Source organism: Trachypithecus francoisi, unplaced genomic scaffold (genome assembly GCF_009764315.1).
Source record: "Trachypithecus francoisi isolate TF-2019V2 unplaced genomic scaffold, Tfra_2.0 Lachesis_group9, whole genome shotgun sequence".
Classification (NCBI taxonomy): Eukaryota; Metazoa; Chordata; class Mammalia; order Primates; family Cercopithecidae; genus Trachypithecus; species Trachypithecus francoisi.
This window is the reverse complement of record NW_022681474.1, coordinates 11,273,425-11,287,918: the sequence shown is the minus strand read 5'-3', so window position 1 is coordinate 11,287,918 and position 14,494 is coordinate 11,273,425. Positions and strand designations below refer to the sequence as shown.

General features: G+C 49.9%; 1 protein-coding gene and 1 long non-coding RNA gene across 17 annotated transcripts in view; both read right to left on the bottom strand.

Moving 5' to 3' along the window:
- Nucleotides 1-14,494, bottom strand: part of IL15RA (interleukin 15 receptor subunit alpha) — a 52,041-nt gene that overhangs the window by 1,205 nt on the left and 36,342 nt on the right. For 5 of the 16 annotated variants that reach the window (XM_033209370.1, XM_033209379.1, XM_033209375.1 and 2 more), the window contains one exon: nucleotides 12,843-13,639. The exons of 9 other annotated variants lie outside the window; for them this stretch is intronic. In XM_033209370.1, coding sequence (XP_033065261.1) covers nucleotides 13,528-13,639 — 112 coding nt within the window. In that variant the 3' untranslated portion in view covers nucleotides 12,843-13,527. 2 more of the 16 variants (XM_033209378.1, XM_033209368.1) reach the window with 1 other exon arrangement.
- Nucleotides 4,660-7,680, bottom strand: LOC117082584. Its single transcript, XR_004436687.1, has 2 exons — nucleotides 6,853-7,680; nucleotides 4,660-5,419 (listed from the first exon to the last, which is right to left on the bottom strand). It is a non-coding gene; the product is annotated as an uncharacterized LOC117082584 (long non-coding RNA).

Below are 14,494 nucleotides of genomic sequence, written 5' to 3'. Positions count from 1 at the left end.
ACTGTTTAACCGGCAGTCTCAAGGTCAACTGACATTAGCTGATCAGTTTCAGTGAGGGGAGAAGCCGACCACTGTGGCCTAAGATATTAGTGAAAAATTTGAGGGCTAAGATGTGTGTGTTCATTTATGGTTTCTTTCTGAAATCGTACTATAAGGGCAGTAAAAGGTTTGTGTGTGTGTGTGTGTGTGTGTGTTTTAACCTTTAAGGGCAAAGACAACAAGAAGGAGGCAGCAGCCATCCTGGAGGCATCAGGATCATTAAACATTTGAGAAAACATCTAAATATCTGTAACACATTTAGAAAATGAGAGGAGGTAGTGCATTCCATGGAGTAGCAGGATAGATACATGTAAAAGAATATTTGGGGCAGGGCGCAGTGGCTTGCGCCTGAAATCCCAGCACTTTGGGAGGCCGAGGCGGGTGGATCATCTGAGATCAGGATTTCGAGACCAGCCTGGGCCAGCGTGGTGAAACCCTGTCTCTACTAAAAATACAAAAATTAGCAGGGTGTGGTGGTGGGCGCCTGTAATCCCAGCTACTCAGGAGGGTGAGGCAGGAGAATCGCTTGAACCCGGGAGGCAGAGTAAGACTTCATCTCAAAAAAAAAAAAAATTTAGAGAAAAAAATATGAAAGAAACCCAGTAGAACTGTTACAAGAATAAGTTGAGAATCTCGAAAGTAGAAAAAAAACAAATATTGAGAAGTAGTTAGAGGCTGGACGTGGTGGCTCACGCCTGTCATCCCAACACTTTGGAAGGCTGAGGTAGGTGGATCGCTTTGAACTTGGGAGTTCAAGACCAGCCTGGCCAACATGGCAAAATCCATCTACAAAAAGTGAGCTGGGTGTAGTGGTGTGCGACTGTGATCCCAGCTACTCGGGAGGCGGAGGCTGGAGAATGGCTTGAGCCCGGGAGGTGGAGGTTGCAAAGAGCTGAGATTGTGCCACCACACTCGAGCCTGGGTGACACAGAAAGAGCCTGTCTCTAAAACACAAAAACAAAAACAAAACTAGGGAACCAATTTAAGAAGCTGAGCATCTGTAAATGGGAATTGCAGGAAGAGAAAATGGACAATCGACAACGGAGTCAAGGAATTTTAAAATTTTTTTTAGATGGCGTCTCTGCCGCCCAGGCTGGAGTGCAGTGGCGTGATCTTGGCTCACTGCAGCCTCTGCCTCCCGGGTTCAAGCGATTCTCATGCCTCAGCCTCTTGAGTAGCTGGGACTACAGGCACGCCACCACACCTGGCTAATTTTTTGTATTTTTAGTAGAGATGAAGTTTCACTGCGTTGGCTAGGATGGTCTCAATTTTCCGACCTTGTGATCTGCCTGCATCGGCCTCCCAAAGTGCTGGGATTACAGGCCTGAGCCACCACGCCCGGCCGAAACATTTTTTTAAATTATGAAAATTACCTGAAACTGATGGTAAGGGTTTCTGGATTGAAATGACTCATTAAATGCCCAGGATAATGGGTGAAAATAGGCCCACATTGGCCAGGCGTGGTGGCTCACACTTGTAATCACAGCACTTTGGGAAGCTGAGAGGGGAGGATTGTTCAAGACCAGCCTGGGCCTCGTAGGCAGTCCCCATCTCTACAAAAAATAAAAAAAAAAATTAGGCCTGGTGGCACATGCCTTGTTCCCAGCTCCTTGAGACACTGGGGCAGGAGGATGGCTTGAGCCTGGGAGGTTGAGGCTGCTGTGAGCCATGAGTGCACCACTGACCTCCAGCCTGGGTGACAGAGTGCAGGACGTAGCCTGGGGGGGAGGAGGCAGTGATTAGTCCTCTGGAAGGCAACAAGTTGTTTAGGAGAGAACTGTAGTTGACCCCCGACCCCGCCAACTCAGTGGAATGTGCCTGCTTTTGTGGCCTTCATAAGGGTGAGCGTGTACTGCAGGTAGGAGCTGTGTGCACATGTGGCGTGAACGAGCCGAATCTCAGCCTCTGTGGCAGGAAGTCATTTACAGTGCCTGAAACTCAAACATGGAAGCAGAAGCCCATGCAAGCCCATCATTTAGAGACATCTTGGAGACACGTAACACACACTGAGACACTCAGCAGAAAGATTTCTAAATGTTTCCTTCTGGGAGAGGGAATGGGCAGGTGGAGGGGCTTTTTGGTAGGTGTCTTACGTAACTATTGGCTCTAAACTGTGTGTCTGTATGACAGAACTGTAAAATGCCAGTGGGAGGGGAAGATACGGACACTGCGTAGACTAGTTCTCATTCAGGAAGCAAGGCTGGCCAGAGGCAAGAAGTGGGTAGGGGATGATGTGGCCTTAGGAAGGGGTTTTTGCTTTTAAAACGAGAGAGGTTTGTGCAGGGTTATGTGTTGAGAGGAAGCAAATTCAGACAGGAGAGATGGAAGCCAGGTGAGAGGGACTGGGACGGGAGAGATGAAGGAGAAAGGGGTACATTGTAAGTGGTTAGGGAGCAAGTTTAGGTTGCTCTCATCCAATAATTTTGTTTTTTTGAGACAGGGTCTTACTCTGTCACTCAGGCTGGAGTGCAGTGGTCCAATGACAGTTCACTGCAGCCTTGACCTCCAGGCCCAGGTGACTCTCCCACCTCAGTCCCTCAAGTAGCTGGGACTACAGGTGCATGCCACCATGCCCGGCTAATTTTTGCTGATTTTTTGTAGAGATAAGATCTCGCTCTCTTGCCCAGGCTGGTCTGAAACTCCTAGGGTCAAGCTGTCCTCCTGCCTCAGTTTCCCAAAGTGCTGGGTCGAGCATTTGGGATGGACATAGAAGATAATGGAGTGGAAGGTGATGGAAAACACAGGCGTGTTGGGCAGCACCCTCCCAGTTGAAATCAAACACCATCCTTTTAGTTGGTGTTTTTCCGTTAGCAGCCCAGGCTTGAGGGTAGAGATGTCACATGGTGGACTCAGACACAGCTTAATCAACCTAAGGCAGTGCAGCAACCCTGTGGGACCTTCCTGCCTGGGAAGCTGGTTACTGTCACGCTGCCTGCCCAGCTTCCTTCCTGTAGTGGCATCTGGTCTGGGTCTGGGAGCAACTCACTGGATCACAAAGGGACTTTGATACCTCTAGAATCAGACTATTAGCAATTTAACATGTATCTTCAAGTCTGATCCCAGCCCTTCAGTCCTTCCTAGTCACCCTGAACCCCTGACTTTAGCAATGTGGGGTACACTGAGAGCCTGGAAGCTGATCACTCTAGATTTGCAGTGAGTGGGAGGGGTAGAGACATCTGAACCGAGACAGGCAAGGTTCCTTCAGCTCCTTGCCCAGACATGAAGATGGTGCTACACACACACCCCTCACAAAGGCACCTCTGCACAGTTGGGCTGGTGTGGGGGGCAGGGGTCCCTTAGCCAGCAGGGGCTCTCCCTCTGCCCAGCCTACTTAAGGACAGGTTCTCCCAGAGGGCCCAGGGGCTGCTGTCCCCTGTGTTCCTCCTTACCGGGGACCTGTGTGTGTTTTATCCCCAGTGGTCTGGCCTGAGAGGTAGGTTAGGTGGAAGGACGGGGGCTTCCCACTCAAATGCCAAGGTTGCCAGTCAATCACTCCATTTGCTGTCTTCGTGACATCTCAGCCCCGCCATGTCCCAGACACAGGCCCTGATTTCCTTCCGAGCTCTCCTGGCTCCTCCATGCACCCTTCCCCGCCTCCGGAAATGGCACCATCATCTGACTGATACTTTTCTTTATGCCAGTTCACTGGGAAGCTCTCTCCACGCAACCTTCAGAATGCACCACCCACCCGCCTGCGACCCTCCACCTTTCTGCCTCCTGGACCAGTTGTCTATGTTGCTCTGTGCCTCTGCCCTGGCCCAACTCGCTCTCATGTAGAGGGACCTACAGTCTTACAATGAAGACTAACCCCGGTCACGCTCCTGCGTCAACCCTGCAGGGCTCTCTGGCTGCCATCAGGGCGTCAGTCCAAGTTGGACCGCAGCGGAAAGGCTGGGGTTTCCTGTCCACTTCCAGGCTGGCCTCTGTCACCCTAAGCCTGTCTTTTAAAGGAACTCACTGAGGGCCCCAGGAAGCGGCCAGCACAGTGCTGACATCCTGGATTTTTCTCGTCTTCCTTTTTTAAATGTACAATTCAGTGGTTCTGATTGATTTTTTTTTTTTTTTTTGAAACAGAGCCTCACTCTGTCACCCAGCCTGCAGTGCAGTGGCGAGATCTCCGCTCACTGCAACCTCCGCCTCCTGGGTTCAAGCGATTCTCCTGTCTCAGCCTCCCGAGTAGCTGGAATTACAACCATGTGCCTCCATACCCAGCTAATTTTTGTATTTTTGGTAGAGATGAGGTTTCACCATGTTGGCCAGGCTGGTCTTGAACTCCTGACCTCAGGTGATCCACCTGCCTCAGCCTCCCAAAGTGGTGGGATTACAGGTGTGATCCACTGTGCCCGGCCTGAATTTTTTTTTGTTTTGTTTTTTAAGTAATCATTTTCCTAATACACATCTTCCTAATCTGGACCCCACAGATTAGGAAATGCTTTAGTTTTTAATACCCATGGTTTTTCCACTACCACTAGTGAAGAGTTGCAGTTAGAACTCTTCCAAAGGATCACATTAAAAAAAAAATAGCATCAGCCTTTGGAGTCCAGGATGAACAATAAAATAAAAAATAAGTAGCCTGGAGGTCACATGGAGAGAGCTTCCCCATGAATTGGCGATACCTGGTGACAGGTAACACTTTAATCATGGCCTCACACACACACAATGGAGTCGGCCCCACGTCCTCAGCCAGCTCCACGTATTTTAGACTCTCTTACAACAACCCCACTTAATTGACTGTGAGTGGCCCCAGAGCAAGACTCTCAGGGATGGGGCGGGAAGCAGAAAGTGCTGATGCCGCGGGCGTGCGGAGGAGGCTGGTGGCAGGGGCTGGGCTCAGCTGCTCCCAGGTGTTCCTTCCTCCTCTGCTCATGTTTGGTGCCTCAGCGTCGCTGGGCAGGCTTCTCCGGGCAGGCTTCTCCTGGCCGGCCACCTGCAGCCCTTCCAAGGGCTGCATTCAGACAGGGCAGTGTCTTGGGAGGCAAGGGAGAGGTAGGCTGGTCTTCTGTGTCTCTTAGGAGTGTGGCAGGCCAGTTCTCTACTAGCAACCAGAGCAGCCAGCCTTTGCCAACACCTTACTATAACTCTGAGGAATATATAAGTTAAACATGGAAAATTGGAGAAACTGGAGTCTTAGTACAAAGGCTAGAGTGTAAAAACAAGTCCATTAAGACCCCGCCTGGGCTTTCTCCCAAACCTTAGAGTTTAATTAAAATAATGGAAGCGTTCTTGTACACCTTGTACCAGGATCCACTTTAAATGAAGTAATTGGGCCAGGAGCAGCGGCTCATGGCCACAATCCCAGCACTTTGGGAGGCTGAGGGAGGAGGATTGCTTGATGCCAGGAGTTCAAGACGAGCCTGGGCAACATAGTGAGACCCTGTCTCTAAAACAAGAAAGAAAAAAAATGAAGTAATTGTTCCAAGGCTCTGAAGTAATTTTCCAAACCCCAGACCCTAGTGAAAGATTAAACAGAGGAATATACCTCAGCTTGGAGGTGTACTCCTGCACAAAGATATATGGTTTAAATGTATATAAGCACTGAAAAAAAAAACTTTTAACTTAAAATTAGTATGGTGAGTTACTCTGACCTTCTCCCTGTAACTGGCTGCAGAAATCAACTCCCTTCTTCCCCACTCTGTCTGCAGCTTGTTGTTGGACCATGAGAACAAGCAGCTGGACCTGGTTTTGTCTGGGAACGGGAGCAAGAAAGCCTTTCCCACAGGCTTCTCCAGCTGACTCACATATTATTGGTCAGAACTGGGCTACCTGCCCACTCCTAAGCCAATCATAGTAAGGAAGAATGGCTTCAAATCGTCAGGGTTTTATGTCCTGGAGCTTGGGATGAGGTCAGCTTTCCATGATGCGCATGGCTGGGTGAAAGAATAAATCCTAAAAAAGTGGGAATGTATTTGAGAAGGAAGGGGCAGGTGCTGATTACCCTGTAAGTAAATAGATCTCATTTGGAAGTGAAGTCAGTGTTTATTAGGAGCCTCCTGCAGGTAGATGCTATCGGACCTTTGTGTAAGTGAATTCCTTTAGTCCTCACAGCAAACCTGGGAGGCATATGACAGCTGCCTTGTGCAGATGAAGAAACAAGCTCCGAAGAGTCACTGGGCTGGGCCCACTGTGCTGAGTATCACAGAGCAGAGCTTGGATGAAAAATCAGGTTCAATCTCAAACCCATAGCTATGTGAAGAGTTGGAGTTAGAATTCTTCCAAAAGATCACTTTTTTTTTTTTTTTAAAGCATCTGCCTATGGAGTCCAGGATGAACAATAAAATAAATATTTAATAGCATGGAAGGCTTTCAGATGTTCTTAGCCATGGAATTCTTTAGACCTAATTTTACTTCCAGTTAACAAATGCAGCTGCTGTGATCACTCAGGACGGGGATGGGCACCCAGAGTTCCTTCTCCGCTCCCCACCTGTGCTGGCCCCTCAGGTGCCTCTGGAGCCACCAAGCCTTCCCGGAACACTTGGAAAACACCTGCAAACCCTGCAGCCCAGGGAGGCTGGCAGTAACTTGAGTACCCTCTGGGTGGCATTGACTCCAAGGAGGTTTTGAAGATTACACCCCATTTTTAAATTATTTTGCAGACAAGAATCCCACTCTGTCACCCAGGCTGGAGTGCAGTCATGCGATCACTGCTCACTGCAGCCTCGCGCTCCTGGGCTCAAGCGATCCTCCCACCTCAGACTCCTGAGTAGCTGGGACCGCAGGTGAGCCATGGCACCCAGTTACACACTTCTGTAACTAGGACTCCTGGCTCTCTGCCCAGAGGAATGAAGACATAGCTTTAGAAAGAGAAGCACTGACCTTCACGGTGAGGGTGTCCACCAGGAGGGAGTGGTTTTGCCGAGCGGGGACTTGGGGCTGACGGCCCTACGGGACACTTGCTCTTTTTCAGTTTCATTTTCCTTCCAGTTACTGAGCAGCCCTCCCAGGACCCGAGGATGCAGGGTGTGCAGGGGCGGCGCGGTGCTCCCCTGGCCAACCCCTGCCTTGCCTTCCGGTTGACCTGGCTGCCCAGCGGCCATGCTCTGTCTTTCCTGGACATGTCCCTCAATTTCCTGTTTGTGTTTTTGTCTCCATCCCTCCCCCGTTTAGAATGCTCCCTGCCCATTTATTGAAATTCCACCCATCCTTCCAGCTCATGTCCTGCATTCCTCAAGCCTCCAAGGCTTGGAGCCATCTCTGCCTTTACAGGGCTCGTGTCTCATTAGTGTGTGTGCTTGTGATTATCTACTAGCTTGTGGCATAAGGTTTTGCGTCGTGTTTGTTCTGGTATGCTTCTCTTTTTGACCAGGCTGTGAGCTTCTTAAGGATTAGTACCAGGCTTCACTGTCAGGATCTCTAGTGGCTAGCGAGGGGAGACTGACGCCAGGGTCTCCTGTAACCCTCACGCCTCTGGGAAGGGAGTGCATGTGCTGTCATCCTCACTGCAAAGACGAGGCAATGTCAGTGCATGTAGTGCCTCCAAGTGACAGGGCCAGCAAAGGGTAGAATGGATGTTCGACACTCAGGCTTTTAAGTTCCATCTTCTTTCCACTGCACAAAGATAGTATTTTGCAGATTCCACATGAATAGAGCAGATAATAAGTGTTATGAAGGCTCAGAGGCAAATGATTTTTTACAAATGAGTCATTAGCAGAGGCTCCGGGGCTGGGCACGGTGGCTCCTGCCTGTAATCCCAGCACTTTGGGAGGCCAAGGCGGGTGGATCACTTGAGATCAGGAATTTGAGATCAGCCTGGACAACATGGTGAAGCCCTGTCTCTACTAAAAATGCAAAAATTAGACAGGCGTGGTGGCACGCACCTGTAGTCCCAGCTACTCAGGAAGCTGAGGCAGAATTGCTTGAACTCGGGAGACAGAGGTTGCAGTGAGCCAAGATCGTGCCACTGCACTCCAGCCTGGGCAACAGAGTGAGACTCTGTCTCAAAAGAAAAAAAAACAAAACTGAAAAAACAGAGGCTCCTGGAGAAGGTAAACTTGATCTGGTTCTGGAAGGTGAGTTGGGTGTAGGAGACTGTGAAGGAAGGACAGGGGCATTGGGCATTGGCTATGGGCTTGGTCTGTGAGGGCTTGGCCTGTGAGGAGGCTGCAGGTAGGACGTGGGGGTGGAGGTGCTTGCAGCAGGGCCCAGCCCAGCCTTGGGAGCTGTTGTTCCCACTAAATGGGATGAATCCTGGGATCCTGAGGGTTTGATTTGGATTCTCGGCAAAGTTTTCTCCCCATGCGGAAGGGACAGGGGGAGAAAATCGTCAGCAGAACAGACTTCCTTTTGCAAGATGACCCCTTGAGCAGGAGGAAATATTGCAGCATTGTCAGGCAGAACAGAGGGCTGCTTCTGAGGACAAGGGAGGGTGGGGGATCCTATGAGTCCTCCAAATGTCCCCCTACATTTTTAATCCAGTAGAGGAACCTCACCCTTCTCCAATCAGTGCTCTCCCTTCCAGCTGGGAAACCTGCTGGGGCCATGGATTCAGCTAATGTTCTTCAACAACTTGACAGCTTAGACTCTTTTTTTTTTTTTAGACAGTGTCTCCTCTGTCGTCTGGGCTGGAGTGCTATGGCATGATCTTGGCTCACTGCTACCTCCTGGGCTTATGCAATTCTCCCACCTCAGCTTCTTGAGTAGCTGGGACTACAGGCACATGCCACCACACCTGGATAGTTTTTGTGTTTTTTGTAGAGACAGGGGTTTCATCATGTCGTTTGGGCTGGTCTTGAACTCCTGGACTCAAGCAATCCACCTGCCTTGGCCTCCCAAAGTGTTTGGATTACAGGCATGAACCACCGCACCCAGCCAAAGGCTCAGACTCTTAAGATGGGTTTTCAGATATCCTGGCCTTGCATCTGTAAGGGATGAAATTCCGCATTGTTCTAGAAAGTCTTTAGGTTTCGGTCTGTGGCTTGAATTCAGACTTTAGAGATTTGAACTTATTATTCTCTAAGTTTTTCAGCACCATTAAAAGCAGTCACCCGCCTATGGCCTCAGATTTCTTGCATCCATACAATTTCAGGATGGGAGCAACAGAGTCTCCAAGAGCCAGGCTTGCAGCGGGCATGACATCCCAGGCACCTCCTGGCGAACTAATTACCGAATTTCCTGGGCTGCTCCATCCCTGTCTCTGCATATCATCAGAATATTTGCTCTTTTCTCTCCTCTCTAAGGCAGATAACCAACCACAGACATTCCTTATCTCCCCTCTTCTCCATAATTTGCAATACCCACTCCTGGTACCGAATTTCATATCAGCTAGGAACTTTTCAGTGACAAGTAATGAAAACCGAATCTGTTATAAAGAAAAAAAAATGTATTGAAAAGATACGAGGGGCTCATAGAGTCCCGGGAAATGGGAGGCTTAGGTTTGGAAAACGCTTAGGACCCAAAGCCGCCTGGAGAGCCCAGGAACAGGAGGCCCAGCAGCCGGTCAGTGCTTCTGAGGCCACTGCTGGGCACTGCCCTGTGAGCTCTGTGCTCTTCATTCTCTGTATTCAACAGCTTTGTGGTCTAGCTGAGAGGCCCTGGAGGCCATGCCCAGGCCAGGTGCCCACGCACAGTGGGAGCAGGGAGAGGGGAGGTCAGCCCTTCTGTGTCAGTGGGTGATGAGGCACCCCAACAGGATAGAGGAGGCCCAGTGGAATTCTGCATTCCCATTCTTTCTCCTCCTTTGTGTGGAACATTTCTCCTTGGTGGTTTTTTTTTTTTTTTTCTGAATTGGAGTCTCACTCTGTCTCCCAGACTGGAGTGCAGGGGTGTGATCTCGACTCACTGCAAACTCCACCCCCAGGGTTCAAGTGATTCTCCTGCCTCAGCCTCCCAAGTAGCTGGGATTACGGGCGCTCACGACCATGCCCGGCTAATTTTTGTGTTTTTAGTAGAGACGGGGTTTCACTATGTTGGCCAGACTGGTCTCAAACTCCTGACCTCAGGTGATCCACCCACCTTGGCCTCTCAAAGTGCTGGGATTACAGGCATGAGCCACCGTGCCCTGCCATCCTTGGTGATTCTTTTAGTGCATTTTAGCCTTGTAATTGACAGAGAGCCTCGGGTATGTCACTTTCCTCTGTGAACTGCAAGTCAGGATGAGGGACGGAAGGTTTCAGGAGGGGGGGGTGTTTCATCCTGAATAGCTAAGAACAGCGCCACTAGAATGGGTGGATTTACAGTCACTGAGGGGAGTAAAGTGTCAACTAACCCCCCTGGTAATATAGTGCCTAATATTCCCTAAAATATGCAGACATTGAGTTTAGATTAGTGCCCGGCAGTGTGAGGTGTGGGGGAGGCTGTGATTCGTGTCGGGCTGGTCCTGCCTCAAAGGAGCACAGCCCTGTGGTGAGGCAAACCCGCAGGACTCGGGGACTGCGCTCTGCGCTGTGCAATTCCGAACCAGCAGGTGGCAGCCTCAGGCAAGAGGAAGAGGTCCTTGTGGCACACAGGGGTGGAGAGTCAGAAACAAGAGGGTCTTTCCCTGTGTCTTTTGGTCCCTGCTCTCCCACTTCCTAACGTCTGGAGGAGGGTTTAAACGGGGAAAGTCACACCACAAGATATATTTTAAAAAGTTAGACAGGCAGGAAGAAAATGGAAATCTGCATCTATACAAGGGAATAAAGAACGTTGTAAATGGTTAAAAAAAATTAAAATGGAAAGGGGAAAATTAAGAGTCTTATTTCTTGGTTAAAAAAAAATGAAAAGGGGAAAATTAAGAGTCTTATTCCTTGGCCAGGCGCGGTGGCTCAAGCCTGCAATCCCAGCACTTTGGGAGGCCAAGGCGGGTGGATCACCTGAGTTCGAGACCAGCCTGGTCAACATGGTGAAATGCTGTCTCCGCCAAAAATACAAAATTAGCCAGGTGTGGTGGTGCACGCTTGTAATCACAGCTACTTGGGAGGCTGAGGCAGGAGGATCACTTGAACCCAGGAGGTGGAGGTTGCAGTAAGCTGAGATCGCACCATTGCACTCCAGCCTGGACACCAGAGCAAGACTCTGTCTCAAAAAAAAAAAAAAGTCTTGGCCAGGCGCGGTGGCTCAAGCCTGTAATCCCAGCACTTTGGGAGGCCGAGACGGGTGGATCACGAGGTCAGGAGATCGAGACCATCCTGGCTAATACGGTGAAACCCTGTCTCTACTTAAAAATACAAAAAACTAGCCGGCGGCGAGGCGGGCGCCTGTAGTCCCAGCTACTCTACTCGGGAGGCTGAGGCAGGAGAATGGCGTAAACCCGGAGGCGGAGCTTGCAGTGAGCTGAGATCCGGCCACTGCACTCCAGCCTGGGTGGTAGAGCAAGACTCCGTCTCAAAAAAAAAAAAAAAAAAAAAAAAAAGTCTTATTTCTTGATCAAGGAAAATCAAGGCAAAATATAAAAGGCGAAGAGCAATCCATTTTCTTCAAGGTAAACGTGCAGGGCAGGGAATGAGGGAAGAGTGGGAGATGTGAACCATTTAGATATGTGGCAGCTGAAGACATGGGGACTGAAGGTCAGGTGTGGTGGCTCATGCCTGTAATCCCAGCACTTTGGGAGGCCGAGGCAGGCAGACTGCTTGGGCTCACAAGTTCGAGACCAGCCTGGCCATCATGGTGGAACCCCGGCTCTGCTAAAAATTCAAAAACTAGCCAGGCATGGTGGTGTGCACCTGTAGTCCCAGCTACTCCAGAGGCTGAGGCATGACAATTGCTTGCGGCGGAGATTGCGGTGAGCCAAGATTGCACCGCTGCACTCCAGCCTGGGCGACATAGTGAGACTATGTCCCCTCCCCCACAAAAAGAGAAGTCAGTGAAAAATGGCACTTTGAGAATGTCTGATGGTGTGTGGATTGGGCACTATGCCCATGCCCCATCCCCCAAATGCCCACAGTGGCTCCCTCCTCCCCTTGGCTGTACACGGGGTAGTTGGTGGCTGGTTTTCAGCCAGGACTGCTCCCCTCCTACCCCACCTACACTCCCTATTATTTTTGTTTTTTAAAAATATTTTGCCTGGGCGCCGTGGCTCACGCCTGTAATCCCACTACTTTGGGAGGCTGAGGTGAGTGAATCACTTGAGATCAGGAGTTTGAGACCAGTCTGGCTAACATGGCAAAACCCTGTCTCTACTAAAAATATATAAATATTAGCAGGGTGTGGTGGCGCATGCCTGTCGTTCCAGCTACTTGGGAGGCTGAGGTAGGAGAATTGCTTGAACCTGGGAGGTGGACGCAGCAGTGAGCTGAGATCTTGCCATTGCACTCCAGCCTGGGTGACAGAGCAACACTGTTTCAAGAAAAAAAAATTTCTGTAGAGATGGGGTCTCACTATGTTGCCCAGGCTGTTCTTGAACTCCTGGGCTCAGTCAATCCTCCTGCCTTGGCCTCCCAGAGTGCTAGGATCACAGGTGTGAGTCACTGGGCCCAGTGTCCCAGCTCCTGCTCTGATCCAGCTCTAGCATTAACTGAGCTTCGTGGCTGTGGGCAGAACAACTTCTCCAGTCCTCAATTTTCTCATCTATAAAATGAGGAGGTGGGATTAGGCCCATTATTTTAGAAATAAATGTCAAAAACAGCAAAGAAAGTAAGAGAAGAAGAAGGGAAGGGACAATGTGTAAACCATTGCTGACCTGAGCCCGGACTTGCCACCGTGTGGATTAGATAAGCTGCTTCTCCTCACGTGGAATTGTGGGAAATTCCCCAAAACTGTGACTGGAGCCAGCTTTAGGCAAGGCTTTTTCTCCTTCTGGAAAGAACATCTGAACTCAGTCACCTCGGACTCTGCCTTCCTACTCTTTCTCCTTCTTTGTGTGGAACATTTCTCCTTCGTGATTCTTTGAGTGCATTTTTAAAATATTGAAAATAGACGTTTTATTTTGTTTATACAAGGTACAACGTCAAAATACAAATCATTTATAATGTGTAGACATAATAGACAAGGAAGTATAAATATAAACACATATATATGTAAAATGGCACTGAGTTGAGTTTTCTTCTTTGTGAATCCTTTGATGGAGAGGATTCGCTTGGCTCAGCATCTCTCCCACCTTTCCCGGGTCCCTGTCTGTGTGTGCAGAGCAGCTGGAGACAGGGTGGTTAGAAGCCCCAACGCTGGTGTCTTCCCTGTAGACACCTCCCATGCCAGGAGGATGTCACTTTTCTCTGTGAACTGCAAGTCAGGATGAGGGACGGAAGGTTCGGGGCAGGGTTTTTATTTCATTACCACAAGTATTCCAGGCCGTTCACACTGTAATAAAATAAAAACCTTGCCCAGAAACCTTTGGTCTCTCCAGGGAAACTGGGCCCTGGATCCGAGACAGGCCGGTGGTGCCCACAGGAATGCGGAGAACCTGCTTCCCCGCGCAGGAAGCCCAACCCGGCAGTCCATGAGATCCTGCTGGGACGTCTGAGAGGCCTGGTGGGCTTGCTCCTGGAGCCCATCTCCTTGCACCTCTTCTTAGTCATCTTTAGCTAAAGCAGATAGGCTCCTTCACTCCGGACGTAGCTGGGCTGGTTTCCCCGAGTTTCAGAGGTCGTGAGAGCAGTTTTCCAAGTCTTCATCTCTGCTTCTGGTCTCCCCAGTCACCGGCAGAGCCTCCATGGCTTCCATTTCAATGCTGGCCGGCGGGGGAGTTTGCCTGCAAAGCAGGTGGTTCATAGGTTTTGAAAAGAGGAGGGGGTTGCCCTCAAATCAACAGACGCTTCCCACTGAGCCTGTCCAGCACTGGGGAATGGCAGGAACAGACAGAGGCCCTGCCGCAGGAGTCAGACAGAGAGCACGTAGTCCTCAGAGATGGAGAGAACCTAGAATGCCCACGTCTACAGACAGTATTAAATCCTATCTAGGGGCCAGTTGTGGTGGCGCATGCCTGTAATCCCAGCACTTTAGGAGGTTGAGGTGGGAGGATCGCTTGAGCCCAGGAGCTCAAGAGCAACCAGGGCAATATGATGAGAATAATAAATCCTCTCTAGGTATTTCCAACCTCCCCATCCACCTAAGATCCACCAAAAGCTGTTGGAGCAACTCACGCCACCCCGTGCTCACCCCACGCTTTGCCAGGCCTCTGCCAAAAAGCCGTTCAAATGGCGGGAATAAGAAAAGGAGAGAGTGACTGGGAGCCTGGCCAAACCAGACTTGATCATCTTGAAAAAAGCGATTTAATATTCATGAAGCTTTTAAAAACAGTTCTTAGCACTTAGTATGTGTGAAATAAATAAAGAAATACACAAGTCAATCAGCTCCTGAATGACAAGCACAGGGGAGGCAGGACACTGGGTGCTGACACCCTGGGCATCTGGCCGGCACCTTCTCCCGGGGCAGGTGAAACGTCCCTCCGGAGGAGCAGCAACTCTTCAGGCCATTTTAAGGTAAGCAGTGTGAGCTCCCTGGAGTGAGAGCTAAAATAAGGCAGGATGAGGGTCAATTTACTGAAAATAATTTGCTAACAGCCAATTTGTCAAATGGCAAATCTAATAACCCATTTGCAAAAAAC